The 17,131-nt window shown below is 41.5% G+C and overlaps 1 protein-coding gene across 4 annotated transcripts in view; it reads right to left on the bottom strand.

Moving 5' to 3' along the window:
* Positions 1-238: 238 nt before the first annotated feature.
* The window catches only part of LOC6551005 (1-phosphatidylinositol 4,5-bisphosphate phosphodiesterase), a 41,797-nt gene continuing 24,904 nt past the window's right edge, over positions 239-17,131 (bottom strand). For 2 of the 4 annotated variants that reach the window (XM_026981586.1, XM_026981587.1), the window contains exons 3-15: positions 14,039-14,599; positions 13,914-13,973; positions 10,062-10,208; positions 9,614-9,693; positions 6,464-6,700; positions 6,236-6,402; positions 5,860-6,164; positions 5,179-5,343; positions 4,749-5,115; positions 3,399-4,662; positions 3,178-3,334; positions 3,025-3,114; positions 239-1,780 (exon numbers count right to left, since the gene is read on the bottom strand). In XM_026981586.1, the coding sequence (XP_026837387.1) occupies positions 1,712-1,780; positions 3,025-3,114; positions 3,178-3,334; positions 3,399-4,662; positions 4,749-5,115; positions 5,179-5,343; positions 5,860-6,164; positions 6,236-6,402; positions 6,464-6,700; positions 9,614-9,693; positions 10,062-10,208; positions 13,914-13,973; positions 14,039-14,218 (3,288 nt within the window). In that variant the 5' untranslated portion in view covers positions 14,219-14,599 and the 3' untranslated portion in view covers positions 239-1,711. Of the gene's footprint in view, positions 1,781-2,623; positions 3,115-3,177; positions 3,335-3,398; positions 4,663-4,748; positions 5,116-5,178; positions 5,344-5,859; positions 6,165-6,235; positions 6,403-6,463; positions 6,701-9,613; positions 9,694-10,061; positions 10,209-13,913; positions 13,974-14,038; positions 14,600-17,131 lie in introns of those variants that run through there. The other 2 variants (XR_003408008.1, XM_026981588.1) reach the window with 2 other exon arrangements.

Genomic DNA, 17,131 nt, shown 5'->3' with positions numbered 1-17,131 from the left:
CTTTTTTTCGCGTTCGTGTAATAAAATGTAACCGCTTATCACATTCATAAAACTTGATCAATTCTCTAAATACATAGTCATAGGCGTAGGTTAAATATTGTACATTATTTAGTAGTTACCTTGTATGAGTTAACTAAATGTTTTCGATTCGTTAATAGCACAGTGTAAACGCTTCTCCGTCTTCGATCTTTAGGGCACATATTCATGTTTAAAATCAATTCAAAATTTATGGGAAATTACATTTTTTCTTTGCATCCTTGCCTTAGTTTCATTCATTTAATTTTCTACATTTTCGGTTTCTCATTTTGTTAATTTTTTCGTTTGGTTTTGCAACAACTACAATACATGCAAACAGCAAATTTTGAGCGCAACGTAAACGCTTTTGACAATTCAAACAGAATCTATCTTAAGTGTTATTTTTGTCTCTTACTTTGGTATAATATTCACTAGATCTACATATGTATGCTTTCGTGTTTTTGTTCTGTGTGTATATAATGTATATATTTTTGGCTACTTTTTTTGGTAGTACAAATCGCAATATCTTCATCTCGTTCTGGTTTCAAATTGGAAATAAGATCGGAACTAATACAGAGCGGATAAAAATGTACATTTTATGTAAACCATTTCGTTTTTGGTATGTTCAGCTCAGAAATTATTATATTTTTTTTGTGTTGGGTGTGTGAGCGTGTTGGATATTTAACTGCCGGTAGGGGTGTTTCTTTGTTTGAATTACACATTTAATACTTTGGTTTTATAACATATACTATATAAACAAGTTGCGTCGATTTTCGTTTATGACTTATGAAAGGGCTTTTCGCGTTTTCCTTCGAAGGTTCTGCAAAATAAATGCTCTTCGAAAAAAAACCTCCAGCTCTTACTATAGTTTTCCCGAATTACACATACATTTCTGTCTGGTTGTTTGGGTGTCCGGTTATTTGTGGGCGTCTTGGATTGCTTAACTGGTTAATTGATGGATTCGGCTTACTGGTTAGTTAATTGGCTAAGCTATTAGGTGGAGAATCGGAAACTCATGTAAGTTCTTCACTTGAAACGTACGATTATATGGGGCAGGGTGTTAGGTTGGTGTTATGTATACATATATGATTGTGTACAGTGCGTTCACTGCTCAAAGAACGAAAAGATAGTTATTTTAGTAGCGAAACGCACTGTGTGTGGTCTAATTTTATCGGTGTACCGTTTTTATTGTGTTGTTAGCACAAATACCTTACAAGATTTTTGGTATTCTTTAGTTTTCATGTTGTTTTTTTTCTTCTTGTTTTTCAAAATAAATTACAATAGATTCGAGAGGATTAAGTCCCCATAAATTGCACACATTACTGTGTGGCCTTCTCATCGACTCTTTTTTCCTTATCCTCTTATCTTCATCAGAATCTTAAATAAATATAAAGCACAAAGTGTTGACTTTCCAGTTTTTGAATTCTAGGTATTAAGAATATAAGCTTATGCTTCCGGCATAAAACATACATAAATAGTTTTAAGTAAAGTTAATTCTTTAAAATGTGGGCGAGTGTGTGTTTTCGAGTGATGAGTGTGTAAATCTAGTATATAAAGAAAAGTTTATATGTTAGCATCTTCAGCTAAATCAGTATCCTTTTTTTGTTTTTTTTTTTTTCTAATTTCTTAGTGTTGTTTCATTCTTTTTGGTATCGCGGTGCTCTTTCCCCATTTGACCATTGACGACCTGGGAATCTTAGGCATAAAATTCCGTTTTTCCTTGCGTCTTATAGGCCTCCTCCTCGATTTTGTACATGTCCATAAGCTTGTTTTTGAAGCGGCAGTTGGATTTTGGTTGACAGACGGCAGCGTGTGAGACAGCAAATACAAAATATATCGCAAAAGTAAACAAATTGTGTGATTTTTGGTGGTTTAAATCGAAAGAGATACAATGGGCATGTGTACGTGTGTTGGAAAGAGACAGATAGAGAGAGAGAGAGAGAGAGAGAGAGATAGGGAGAAAGATAGAGCAAGAGAACATATAAACATCCTTTTAGTTTTTCTCAATTACTTGGGCATTTGCGATTTGGGTGACATAGCAAACGATAAATGACTAGGCGTTAAAGGGGCGTGACAAGTTGGGCTTTCAGACAGAGACAGATTAAGAGAGTGAAAGTGACAGAGAGAGAGAGAGAGAGAGAGAGGGACAGAGAGAGATCCATAAGGTAGTTCGATGGTGGAGCCGAAGGCTTGGTATACGGATTAATAGGATTCAAGCCAAGAATAATATAACACTTACAATTATTGGTGGGAAAAAGGACAGTCTGAAGACAGAAGATTTAGGGATACAGTGAATACAAGCACACAAAAATGATGAAAAAGCACAGAAAAGCAAAAATAAATAAAGTGTTAAGCCAACTCAGTATTAAAATGGAAATCTTTTTAGGTCAAAAATATTTGGACGTCAAATAAATAAAAATATAAAAATAAATTTTCAAAGCATGAAAAAGTTAGGAACCACATCAAATAAAAATGCTCTCCTCTATAGGATCGCGAAATCATTGGGACAAGTCGAAAACAAGGGAAAAGTAGAACATACGATGAATCAACAAAATTAACATGTACCAATAAATATATAATACATATATAGGAAACAGTAGATAATTACATCTTAGTATTTAGTGTGAAAGATTAGCAGCTACTGACTGATCGATTACTTTTCAGGTTAGTACGGATGGGTTCGGTTAGATTGGGTTTTCGTTCGTGATCGGTTATTGTTTATCGCTTATCGGAAGATGCATCCCCAGTCGATAATCTCTCTCTCACACTCTCTCGATCGAAAATTAAGGGGCTACAGCAACTACAATCGTGTCTGGGATGCATATCTTCATTTTGGTTTCAGTTTCGAGTTTTCTGTATCGTTTTTGATTCATATTTTGTTGTTAGGTTATAGATTATATCGTTTATCGTTTACGGTTTATCGCTTTCTAGCTGTACAGGTGTGGTTGTCTAAAGTACAGTCTCAATACTGGTTATAGTGTCGGTCTGCGGCCGAGTTTCGTTCAGTACCTTTTGCACGTCGGTACTGAATTCCTCGACCTGCTTCGAATGCGCCAACTTTAGTTTCTCCATCGCACGGCCCTGCTTAACGCCGATTTGCTGCAAGCGAAGGAATATATGAGTTAAAATCAGTTAAGGTATTATGGAGCGAACATAACTCACCTTCTTCTCCTCCATGAAGCGCTTCACATTGTTCTGACGCTTCTCGCGCAGCCGACGATCCTTCTCGTTCTTGGTCTTCAAGGTCTTGTCGTTCTGGACCTCCTTGGCGGTATCCGCCGACATTTTCGCTTGTTTGGCATTCAGATCCTTGATGTCCCTGCAAACAAAGTGAAATGGGTTGTTGTTTAGAATGTGTAGTAGTAATGTGGTAGTAATCTCACCTGGCATGACGATCCTCTAGCTGTTTGATCTGCGCTGCCTGAACGGTGAGCATCAGCGCCTTCATGGCATCCTGCGAATCCTGGACATGCTGGCGCAGCATGTCCCATTCCTCCTTGCGGTGCCTGGCGATCATATCGGTCCATTGTTTCGTCTGGTCATTGATAGAGTTCTTGATGTTGGCATCGTTGCGTATGTCGTCTTTGCTCTTGCCCTTGATCAACTTGTCGATGGCCGCATTCTGGGTCTTTTGCACCGAGGTGCGCTCTTTGGCGTGCTTTTTGCGCAGGGTATCGAGCTCCTTGATCTGCTTTTTGCCCACCTTTTGGAAGCCCTTCTCCTGGCGCAGAGATTCCAACGTGACGGGCTCAAAGACTAATGGTGGCTCCTTCTTCTCTTCTTCTTTGGCCTTGCCAGCATCTCGGGCGGCACCGCCGCTCTGCTCTTCGATACCGAGGGCCTTCATCTGTTCATTTTGCTGCTTAGCGGCACCGGCGAATCCTCGCGGATCCGACAACATGGCCATGAAGTCCTCAAAGCCGTCAGGTACGTAGATCTTTAGCTCGATATTCACGAACAACATGGGCAACGACATGGGGAAATTAGCCTCCGTGCGCAGAGAAACATGACGATAGCCAGCCTGTAGACCGTCCAGCGGCAGGATACGTTGACCCAGGATCTTTCCGCTTTCTTCATAAACGCCAAACCTTAGCACAGCCAAGTCCGGAAGTACCACTTTGCGGAACACAAACGGATCCTCATTGTAAACTGGATTCAGGCCATTATTGGCCACCAAACGCGTACGAAACTCCTTCTTCACCGTGTCCGAGGGCAATCCAAACATGTCCACCTCCACATAGGTGCCCACTTTCTTGTCGGACAAGAACTGGCCGGCTATCACCTTCACAGAGCACTGGGCTGCAATCACGCCGTCCACAGGCGCATCGGCAAATGGATCGAAATCCTTGTCGGCTCGACGCATGAAATCCGGTTTCAGTAGATAGCCACAGCCGCCGTTATACTCGAACTTGCCCTGGTTAAGTTGCATGGGTAGATCGGAGCTCTGAAAGTTGAGTGAGACCATCTGGCAGCCGGCGTTCCAAAACACCTGCGGCATATAGTTTGAGGAGTCCGCTCGTGTGCCCTTCGGATAAATTCGCGACATCTGACGCTTGTTGTAATTGACAAAGTCGATGGAGCTCTGCTTCAAGTAGTTCATGCCCGCCGATTCCGCAAACGAGGACATGTTGTGGGCAATGTTCTTTTCTGTGGGTATGACAAAATTATTATGCATTAATAATGGAATGTATGAAAAACACATATATACATTGACACAATGGTCCCTCCCTTACCGATTGCCTTGTCGAAGCCCTGGAACTTGATGGGCTGCGCGTAATTGACCATGGAGGAGAGCCACGGATGCACATTGGTGGTGGAGCCACTGTAGTTGGCAGCGGCGGCTTCGGCCTCCGCACCACCGCCACCCTCGGCGGCTCCTTCAGCGGCGGCGGCTGCTTCTGGGGCCGGAGCGGGAGCGGCGGCTGCCTCCGGCGGCTTGCCCGCACTGGCGTCCTCCTCCGGATCGTCATCCGTCTTGAGTTCGCCCTTCAGCCAGAGCTCCAGCTCGACCTTTTCCACTTCCGGCTTCATTCGCTTGTTCTTGATGAGGATCTTTTTCTTCAGTTTGCAGGGCGGCGGTAGCGGAAGACCCGGTTCCAGCTAAATGGATATGCGAATGGATTAGCAATGTGATACCAATCGGTTGGGACTATCCCCACTTACCGGGTGATCTGGTAGCGGCTCCTTCAGCAGCAGATCGCCAAAGAAGTCATCACAGTATTTGGCCAACTTGTATTGCTGGGCGCGGTTGCAGTGGTTTTCGAAGGACAGGATTACCGGATACTCGGAAGACACGAAAGCGCAATCCGCAATCGCCTGGATGCAGTCCTGCAAGGGATATTGAAAGACCATATTTAATATTTTTTAATCCGTTTAGTGCCCCTTTACCCAACGATTGTGTGGAGTAACAAAAATAGGACAAGCCAAACTTTTTACAAATGCAAATATACAAGTTTAATACAATTTACAACCTATGTATATTAGAGTTGTCGAAAGCTTTTCCTTCCTGTACTCAACGTTCAATCCCTAAAATGGTTTTCAAACTATTCAGTCAACTGAAACAAAATTATTCTCGCAGCTATAATTAGTACAAATTTGTGTGTAATTTGTTTACCACTGCAAAGTTTCTAAACAATGCAGTCATATTCCCAAACGGACTGTGCACATAAGATGCACGAAGCCGATTTACTTGGACCATTGAGAATACTGACATTACATGTGAAATGTTTAATGTTTCAATTAAAAACAAATTTTACCAAGTGAAAACAGGCTCATGTAAAATGTGCTGGCAATTTGCAGCTATTGAAGAACTGTAGGGCTTACATCCTGCCGTTAAGGTCTTACCTTAAAGAGGATTTCGGTGCAGTAGGCGTGACCGTGAGTGACGATTGGCTCCTCGTCTTCACCCTTTCCATTCCAGCAGTCCAACTCCACACACCGACAGCCTGCCAGAAGTGTCTGGCGGTACATTTCCACGGAACTTTTGCCGCCGATCTGGCGACCGGATAGATAGGTATTATGCGAGCTGTTGATGTAGTAATGGGCCAGTGGCTGATCCATTTCCATGTAGAAGTCCAGGCGGTCCAGGAATACGGGTGCGTTTTCGTCGGACATTAAATAGCGCTTAAATCCGTCCAGCGACATTTGAACTAAATTTGTGTTGAAATTTAATTGAATTTTAATTCACACAAGTATTGAACTGTGAACTGTGAACTGTTACCGTTCTTCTTTTTCTCCTCATCTAGCTCGTAATCGTTGATAATCTCCGTGCAGCGTTTCTCCTCGTAGAGAGGGAACAGGATCTCGTTCATTCGCGGATCCCGCTGTTTGTCGTTCATGAACTGGATAAATTGCTCCAAGCTGATAAAGTCCTGCTTGCCCTTGGTGCTGAGAAGTAAATAAGGCCAAGTGATTACGATTATTCTTCAGGTCGGGGGTTTCTACTTACATGGAGGTGAAGAGCTCCTCAATGTCGTTTCGGGGACACACCTTGTGGTACAATGCGTAGAACTTGTCGAAGGTGAACTGCTCCTTGGTCATCGTTGCGTTTTTGTCATCGGGCAGACCGGCATCCTTTATGCACGTGTACACCAATTTCTCCGTTTTGCCGGATGCGAAGGTTTTGGCCAGCGTTTTAACCGGAATTTTGCCGCTCTTCTCTACACAGTAGCTCAATCGCATCCAACTATAGTTTGGTTTAGGAATTAAAAAAGGTCAGTTTTAATTGCACTTTTTACTCGGAAAGAAACTGAAATTTTGGGGTGTTTGGATGATGCAATTAAAACGACAACAGCGATAACAACATTCAAAATATATACATACCTTGGCTAACATAGCTGGAGAAATTTAAACTTAATTAAACTACACTTTTTGTTAGTTACTTTATGTTAGTCAGGCTAATATAACGAATGATTGTTTAAATAGTATACAAGGTATTGCAAAAAGAGAAGTGGTAAAAGTGGCAAAGGTGTTACAAAACAGGAAAGTAAAATATCAATATCTGTATATGCAAACATATTTTATGAGATTGTAATGCATTTATTATCGCATTAAAAGTCCCCTTAAAACCGTAAGCAAATAATAATTAAGAGTTTTCCATAGGCAAAAGGAAATTGCCATCAAATTGGCTTGAAAATACGCCAAAAGTCCTTGCCATTCCGAGTCCTATTTCACTTTCATTTAACGACTGTTTAGTGAACTAAGCTGACCGGTAATCGAATCAAATATTGATTAGCAATCAATTCCAGGCGATCCATTACGCAGATGATTAACGACCGTTCCGAAAACAGAACTCATAACTAATTGAATCGAGGGCCGCTCGCACTTGTGTCCAATTTGCATGGATCCAACCGTGGAGTGTGGCCCATCCTTCGGTTTTGGGTCAAGTAATTGCAAAACCGTATGCGCCGAATGACGCATAAATAATGCAATCAGAAACAAATTGCAAACTAGGACAACTAATTTACAATACAAACGTGCAACTGCTACCGTGCCACGCCCACTCACGTCACTGCCACCTCTGCCGCCTCCCATTTGGCCAAGGTGTTGGCTACGTCGGTGGTTAACACGATTGTTCGTTGAGTGCACTTTGCAACTTTTTACCATTCCGCCCGAAAGACCACAGAAACATTTGCACACTGCGGGAAAGTATTGGTAAGTTAAAAAAGTAAAATAAATACTGTGGTCTGTAGGTATTACTTCGACTCTATATCAACTTTTGAATTTACTTGAATTTATTATTATATATATTTAGATATTTTTTATAAACCCCTAATCTGAATCTATATTTCTCACTGCTCGCTGGCAGGTGTGTGATCCCGGATGCAGCACAACACACCCACTGCCCGTAAACACACCCCTTTGACACCCCAAAAACACAGTCGACTGGGCAGAGAGTTCACCGCAAGGCAACGCATATCCAATGAACCGCATTTTAGCTGCCACCTTTCATCCTTGTACCCCTTGGACCCCTTGAACCCCTTGGACCGACCACCATCCATCGACCAGCGAACATTGGCCATTGAGTGCATTCGCTGCACTTGTCTTTCGGCAGAGAGTCGAGCAAACTTTGGGCAGTTTAACCCAATTTCGGTTGACGAGGTTGCAGTTTTCACTGCAGCGCCCATTTGATTAAAACTCACTTTAGAAACGCTCACTTTAGTAGCTGCAACTAAAACCATTTCTGCTTGCTAAAAGCACACAGAGCAAAAAGTCTCTGGGCCTTCAATTACAAAAGTCTTTTATTTATATGAAGATGTAAAAAAAAGTTTAGCTAATGACACATTTTCCTTTATTTTTGTTAAAAAAAGGAAAACCGTTTTAAACTGTACTATCAGCAACGCAAATGCGCTGCTGCGTTTGCTTGACATCGCATCCTGAATTTCTTTATTTTCGCTGTTTATGCTGACACCCATAATACCCTTTATTTTCAAAATGTGCTACGCATAAGGTATGAAGCCTTTTGACCAAACAAGCAGTACACACACACTGCACCGCAGCTCCAACCCACACCACCTGGAATTATTCATGATGGCTTCGGTGGAAAAAAGACCAACTTCATCTCCCCCGACCTTCTTCACTTTGCCCGCTTTGTGTGGCACAGGAAATGCAAATAAAATGAATTTATTTTGTGCTAGACGTGAAACGCACCCGTGGAATAGGATAATCAACTAGGATATTGGGAGTAATAGAAAGTCGAGTTCCTGGGCCGTGGATTGAATTGGAACACTCGGCATTACGAAATCAGCAATTGGGAAATTAATAACGACAGAAAAGTCACACACTCGCTAAAATCAAAATGAAGCGCATGAAATGCCAGGTTTAGGGTAAAGCAAAGGTACTTATCGCATATTCAGCAGTTAAAACTATCCGTTTTACAACACTAGATCATTAGCTACTTACCGAATGTGAGTATTTTTCCCTCTGTACTGCCCTTACTCAAGCCCTTCTACTTATGACTATATGACACCAGACGGCCAAGCGATCGAAAATACGGTCTCATTTCAATTTTCTCAGGGCAGTTTAATAGAAAACAAATGCATAGTGCCATAGAGTCATATTCACTTAAACTTGTGTTTCTATTTTAGTGCGACCATACTTACTGCTTCATCAAATTGACGCGCGGGCACACATTCGTGGCGCGATTATTATGCGTTATGAGACGCAAGTTCTTTTGCCAGCTCTGCTCGAGACAGTTGTATATAGATATATATGTGATTATATGTGTGTGGAGAGAGAGAGAGTAGACAATCGTAAAGGAGAACGACATAAGCAGCAACAACAATAACGAGATAAAGAAGAAGAAACAGAACAGCATGCAGAACAGAGAGAACGGAACAATCGATGCAATTATGTACACAGTGTAATCGAGTGAGGTGCAGCAAGTGGAAGTAATGTGGCAAGGCGAAAGGACATGGGCCATAGGATGCAGGATGCAGGACGAAGGGAAGAACCGAGGCCGTTGCAATAATGTGAACAATGACAGACAGCAAGTGCTAAGGGAAGGGATAAAGGTGGTGGTGGTGGTGGTGGTGGTAAGGGAAGGTTAGGGGTAGTGATGGGGTAAGTGGTTAGGTAAGTAGTGAACACGCCCACTTACTGTTTCCGCAGACACATCATGGGGCAGATATTGTTCGCTTTGACATTATGGGTTATTTTTCGTATGCCATCTAGCCAGATCTAAAAGAAGAGTCGATAGAAGGGTTGTGTGGTTTCAATGAGGGATATCAGTTTCTTTGCATATCTGCATTCGCGTTGCTTTCTACGAGCATTCAATGTTTGTTTTATGTTGCATCGCTCTTTGGAGCATTGTAAACGTTCCGCAGAAGATTTGCAGCACCCAGATTTGAAGCAGCAAACACTGCGTACGGCTAATTAATTGTATTTTTGTGTTTTCTATATTATTGTATACTTTCAAACGCACTTCAAACACATGGAAGGCAGGACTGAGTCGCGATAGGGAAATGTAAATGACGGATATGGGTAGAAGATCCTGACCCTGATTACCCCTGTCATTTCCGCTTCCGGCCTATTAGGATGTGACTTACCTTGGCTGTTGCCGCATCTGGACAAATAACATGGTGATATGTTATATTGATATAGTCCGTGTTCGAACATATCGTCAGGGATCGCTTATCCAGTTCCGGTATATTGGTGCCGTTCTTCTTCGTCACCTTATCAAGTATCTTCGGATCCTGTCGGAGTAGAATAAATACAAATAGTAATTATCAGCTCAGCTATTTCTTCTGCACATTGCGCATACGCCCCGTGGCCGCCCATTTGACTGCAATTTGGCGCATCTCGACTGAATGCTGTGTATCGGAATCGCCATCGCAGAACATTAATCTCCAGTCGCATCATTAATCAAGGCTTGCACAGAACATTTATCAACATTTGTGCAGCATTCGCGGAGCCAAACAAATACATTTTCATTCTATTTTCCCTTCGGCCGTCAGCAACAATTAAATGCTTTGTACTTTCTCTCTCTCTCGACATTCCCCTCCTGCCAGCTTCAATTGGCTTCAATTTTGGCCAGCATTTCAATTTAATGGTTGCGCAGTCCAATAAAGTGCAGGTACGTACATTTCAGAGCCCGAAAAAGTATGCTACATTTGTTATCTTGCTCCAAATTGTATACCAATTGTGGACATATTAAATCGTAAGGCAAAATATCCTTAATGGCGACCTCAAACAGTTGATTTTCCTAACCCATAGTCATTAAATAAGTGCAATTGTATGAGAGAAACCTGTTGTTTACCACCTTAAATGCTGTTTCAAAGTCCTCCACTTAAATGGTGAATTTCTTAAAGGAAGTTGAATTATGCAAAGACCCCATTGAGAAATTTTCCCCACCCCTAAGGCGCGCACATACACACACACCCACACACCCACACACACACAGGCACAATAGCTCAATCAGTTCAAGTGCAATTTGTGAGGAAAGTCTGGGCAAGAAAGCAGCAGACTTTCGAGTGCTAAATAAGTCAGACTTCCACGATTTTATCCCCTGTCGCTCCTTTGAACCAAATAAAGTGAAAGCAAATGTTATAAAAGTTTTGTTCCCTTATTCCTTCCTTCACCTTATATATATACATATATATATATTTTCTTCGTTATTTTATTTATTTTTTTGTGCCACTCGCTTTGTTACGTTTGCAGAGCATCGTGCATTATTGAAAAGCGCCAGCAAACTAAAAGCCAGGAAAAGTCGGGGGCAATAACGAAAAACTGCAACCACGCTCAAATTTTTCGTTTTCAATATTTTTTTTCGGTTCTGTTACCCTCCTTTTCCCACTCTTTTCCAGACTTTTTTATGCGGTTTTCCTCTGCCAAACGAAGCAAGTTTTAATGGTTCATTGTGCAAGGCTTTTCAGGAAGCACTCTGTCTCTCTTTGACTGAATGACGCCGTCTCTTTCTCGCCCTAAAGTCGCACACTTTGCGCTCTTTCTCTTTCTGTCCCTAATGCCCCCTCTCTTTCATTTATTTGCCTGTGTGTGTCGCTCACTGATTTAATATTGATGACCAAACATTTCAAGTGATGGCAGAGCACTAAACGCACACTTACACACTCACACACAGACACGGAGAAAAAAAAGGTGTCAGAAGGGAACCACTTGACACAGCAACCAGAAATGCCCGCAAGGCGTTTTTGTCAGTGTATGATATACTAAAACCCCATCCATGTTTTCTTTGGGCTGAAAACTTTTTGCATTTTGTGTCTGTTGCTTTCACTCAGTTGGCATTTTCTTTTTGGGCATCTTATTTGTGGTCAACAGTTTTGGCACAAACACGCACTCAGCTGTGATCATCATACGAGTTTCTTGAAACTTCTGCTCCTTGGTGTTTATTTTGTATTTTAATTGAATTTTTCCGAGGACTGTTGCAGAGCAAAATCAATGGAACACAAAGAGGTTGGCGGTTTGAAGTAGAAGAAGGGTTAAAATGCTGTCCAGAAAATGAATACAAATAATTTGAAGTTTTGTAATAAAATCAAGATACTTTTTTCGTTTTACGCCTGCAATTAAAATCTCTACTAACGATATTTCTATACTTTCCATAAAATACATAGTTTTTATACTGTCTATTTCCACTTTGGGTACATTGAAGCTTCAACTTGTTTAGATATTTTTCAACTGCATTCCTTTTGCATTCCAACCTGTTCACGATTGAACTACCGCACTACAGGCGACCGCAGCTGGAAGCCACTTAGTAGTCCCTTTCGCCGTGCCCATTCTCCATTTCCCACAATTCAGTTTGATTTTCCCCAGATGCACCTGTAACCCACATGCAGCATAGTCAAAGGGTTTGCCCCAGGCTTAAAGGCAAATTGAAGAGAACGTACTTAGAGGATGGGGGCGGAAAATTTGCAAAGGGGCTTTAAGACGAGCTCAGAAAGTAGCTAGAGCTTATTGAATGCAAGCTATAATATCATTTCCAATAGTAAAAGTCGGTAAAAATAAGTCCCGAAATTCAATACACTTCCAAGTTTAGAAATTTCGATTTAATCGAAAAGAGGAATTCATAAAGGAGGATCCTACTGCGCCAAAACCCAAATGTGCAGCACTGGGTGTGTCCTCTGGCTGTGCTGAATGTGATGGCATGGGAGTGAATATGGGCGTACCTATTGGTTGCCAGTTGGATGCACTCAACCGAGCCATCGTTTCAGTTTCACTTTCAGTCTCTCCCTTCGGAAAAGTGTGTCAAAAAAGGACAGGGGCACCAGAGGGGTAAACTGGACAGCAAGTCTTCATTAGTTTGAGTCTCGGGGCAGCACCTGCATCGGCCATAAATATATATGGAAGACTCTTTCTCTCTCTCCCTCTATATACATATGTATGTGTGGGGTACTCCGACGACGTATAGATGGTTTGGCCCAAATGGAGGTTCATTTCGGGCTGTTGCTGTTCGGTCATAAATTTCATTTAGGAGACGGCGACAGACAAACAAACAAATACGTCACTCTATCAGTCCGCCTCCCACCTTATATACTCCCTGGTAAATGGCATATATACGTGCCATATGTCGGGTTAAAGGGAATATATAGAAGGGGGCGTGGCCGGTCGGTGACAATAAATCTAGCGCATGGAACAAATGCGTTTCGAGTCGAAGACGGCGACTTTGATCCACAAATGGCGCTGGCTGAAAACAATTGAGAGCAAAAGTGACATATTGACACATTAACCGACGCATACACACACACACTCAGGCGACAGTTTTATGGCTTTGTGATAGTTCATCCTGCCAGCAAAATAGGAAAAAATAAAGGAAACACCAACTGCACTTAGTCAAAACTTGGCGGAGAAAATACGCGCAAAAGGCGAAATTGGGAAAAGTAGTCAGTGAAAAGAAGAAAGCACAAAAAATTAAACAGAAGCCAATTGCTCAACAATAAACACTGATTGAGTAAAATGTAAAATTTAATAAATAAATGTATTTTTAACTAATCGGATATGGGATCAAATTCGCTACTGCAACAAAATTCTGAAAAAATACATATTTAATTGTTACAAAAAGTTTACAATTTCCTCCGCCGTTAATTGTGTTTCATTATTGACAGTAAATCGACTAATTAAACAGCGGCAAAAAATGATTTAAATTTTCATTCTAAGCCCACTAATTCAGCGAAACATGCCGCAATATAAATCAGTGAAAAACATAATTTATTTCCAGGAAATTATTTTTTTTGTGAGGCGTCTCTTTTTTAATCCCTCATAGCCTTTAAATATATTTTATTGTTTTATTGTAAAGAATAAATTGACCATTTTATGGTTGTAAAACCACAAATTCGCGGAAAACTTGATTTATTGGAATTGCGATTTGAAATACTGTTGCCAATTGGATTTGGATTAATTGGTAATCAAATATAACCGCACGGAATAAATATGATTTATCCACTCACCTTTGGTGTTCCACCCGCACGAATGTCGCTCACTTGGCAGAGCTCTATGACATCGCCATCCTGCAAAGAAAATATATTCTTAGCCACCGCATTCTGTAATACTTTAAATAAGTGTTGTAGCTTACACGGCCCTCGCTTTTCCAGTACAGGAAAAATCCATATTCGTCGACCTTGAAGAGGGCATCGCGCTCAAAGTCATTCTCCTTCGTCTCCTTCTCGTTTTCGAACCAGCGATCGAAAACACAGCCCGTGGTCAATTCCGGCGGAACCGGAATGATCCAATCGAACTCGTACTTCTTGGTCATTATTGCAGACTGTGTGACGTTAGCTTAGCCACTTCCGTTTCCGTTTCCACTTCCGTTGCTGTTTCCGTTGCCGTTGCCGCTGACGCTTCCGTTGCCGTGCACATGCGATATTTATCTAAGCCAGATCAAGATCTGTCCCCCTGACTGGCTCACTCTCTCTCACTCTCTCACTCTCTCTCTCTATCTCTCCTTGCTGTCGGCTTAGTTTCCGGACATAGTATATACTGGCTCTATCTATCGATGCTTCCAACGGATGTGTGCACTTATAGAAGATCACATGGTCCGCTTCCGGATAATCGAACTTGGTCCGACAGCACTTGCTGCACTTCTGCCTCGACTTAAGAGCGGCAGGTTCCCTTTTATTCAAAATCCTCGACGCAGCTGCAAATGTAAAACGAGTTTCGACCATTAGACATGACAGGCACAACGGGTTTTGGGGTTGTGCGTTTGGGCACTCCTGCAATAATAATTGTGCGGCTGGCCACAAACCAAATGAAGACATGGGCATCCTGCGGTTGCGGAAAAAAACCCAATTTAAATCAGGGTTAAAACATTTAAAAAAATGCATATTCGATATAATTCAGATAGAGCCTTTTAAAATCGACGAGACTTCTTAATCAAACTGTTACTTTTTCATAGTTTCCAAACTAAGTACTTCTATTATCGCAGTGTATGAAACGAAAATCAGGAGTGCGCCTTGACTGCTCATGTTACAATAGGTAATTCAATAAAATGCTTTTAAGTTGTCTCCGATGACCATCAGTAGTCAGCTTGTAGTGTCCAAGTGCATTATATAATTCTCAATTTCGATTTGTGGTAAAATATCTACAAGAGGGAGTATCGTCTTCCATTAATTATGCAAGGTATGCCACTTTTAGCATCAGAAACTTGGGGCGATAACAAGACTGCCCTTGGATATTAAATGACTACAACGTTTAGTAAATTGAATTTCGATCTGCCTTTAAATAGAAAATGAGGTGAGTCAATTTAAAATTGCCTAACTGATTAAATAAAGAAAGGTTGAAAGGTCTGTTTCAAGACAGTGAATAATTTAATTAAATCGTGGAATATTTTGAAATTGCATTCTGAATGAGCATAAGCTACAGGAATGCGAATCGCCTGCCAATTTGCGAATAATTTTGGCATAAAGTTTAATGAGTTTTGTTGTTGGGAGAGGGGAAAAACTTTCAAATTAAATTAGCATTCGAATTGAACTTATTTCGCACGCACAAATCCGCCTGCCAATTTGCAATCTACACACACTTGTTCGACACATTAAAAAAAATAAATACAAAAAAGATGAAAACAAAAATTCACTTTAAAGTTGTCTCATTGACATGGCACAACTTTACCCCAAACGGAGGTGCAGGCAAATTATTAAACAAGGACTCGCAGGAGCAGTTTTTTAAGCACACTGGATTTTACGCAAAAGTAGACGTTACGGATCCGGTTGTTAGCTGATAGACAACTGAACTAACATCGAATCGGTGCAGCCGGAAGCCAAGAAACATCTAAAACTAAGACTAATGGAATTAGCGAGTGACGACATTGCCAGGGCCATGGCCGCAGGTTCTTTTTCGCTACGATTCGATTTTGACGCACTTTGGGGACTTCCCGCCACCCGCCAACGGCCACCCACTACTGGCGCCCACTGAAAACCGCTCCACCACCCAGTGAAAACCATGGCCATGGCCTCGTGCACCTGACTTTGATTCCAATTCGGGGACAAAACTCAAGTGGCTGCCGTTTTTGCAGCTTGTTGCTGTACTTTACATTGTTGGCTTTTCAATTTAGCTACACGGAAACATCACGTTCCACTTTCGATGGCCTAAAATAACTACAAACAGCCATTAAGTAGGTTTTTACATTTTTTCGAGATCACGTTCTAGTGCTTATCCCACAATGTCACTGTGTAGCTACATTGAGAATTAAAGCCCATTTACTGATAGACAGAGTAAAGCAATATTTCATATTTTCATAGCTAAACATTTTTCTGTGTGTACATATTAGATCGCCGCCTTGGCGGCGTTGTATTTACTTTACTTTTTATTTATGCGGAGTCTGGGACAGACGCTCTTCACGGGTGTCGGAGTCCTTTGTGTGACATTTATGTGACCGCCCGCCCCTCCCTCCAGCTTTATCATATATACGAAATGCACATGTATATCCAGTATAAATTTATATATATATATATATATATATATATATATGTATAGCTGACTGATTACTGGCAGCCCCGTGATTTCTTCCGCTTTCTTTTCGACGCCGCTGTCGTGTTACACATGACTTCAAATTCAATGAGCTGCGAAATTTCGCTCATTGTTAAACTTGGAGAGCTTGTTAGCCAGACACACAAACACAAACAAGCGCACAGCCAGGAGTCTAAAACGACGAAAAAAAAACGCACAAAAAATACTTTCACGCCCGCTCCACGAATGTTTAATGAATTTACGCTCTTTGCGCTTTTGAACTTTCAACTGGCGAATTGGGAGAAGGGAAGCTCCAAGGACGACGGATCAAATGGAGGAAGGTGCTCGAGGTGAAAGGATACGGCCATCAATGGACTCTAGTTAAAATGCAGGCAGGAAACGTACTACAACTGCATAAATACTCAAAAATATATATATAAATATATTATTGGGAAATGACTAGTTTTAAGCTTTGATGCCTTTATTCCATTTTCAATGGAGTGGCTGCCATAAAATGCGAATTTATGGCACGACCCATTAAAGTGCCGAGTACCAGGTTATAAGACCGCCCTGAAAAGCGACCTCTTCACTGGCTCAAAGCCCTCGAACACAACACTTTTCGCGAAATCGAAGCACTTGAATTCATCTTTTACCGGCGACCATTAAATGCAGATACCAAAGAAAAAAAAAAAAGGAACTTGAGCACGAAAAGGAGCAGAAGGGC

The sequence above is a fragment of the Drosophila erecta genome, unplaced genomic scaffold (assembly GCF_003286155.1).
Source record: "Drosophila erecta strain 14021-0224.00,06,07 unplaced genomic scaffold, DereRS2 tig00000126-arrow-pilon, whole genome shotgun sequence".
In the NCBI taxonomy this organism is placed as follows: domain Eukaryota; kingdom Metazoa; phylum Arthropoda; class Insecta; order Diptera; family Drosophilidae; genus Drosophila; species Drosophila erecta.
This window is presented reverse-complemented; position numbering and strand designations above follow the sequence as displayed.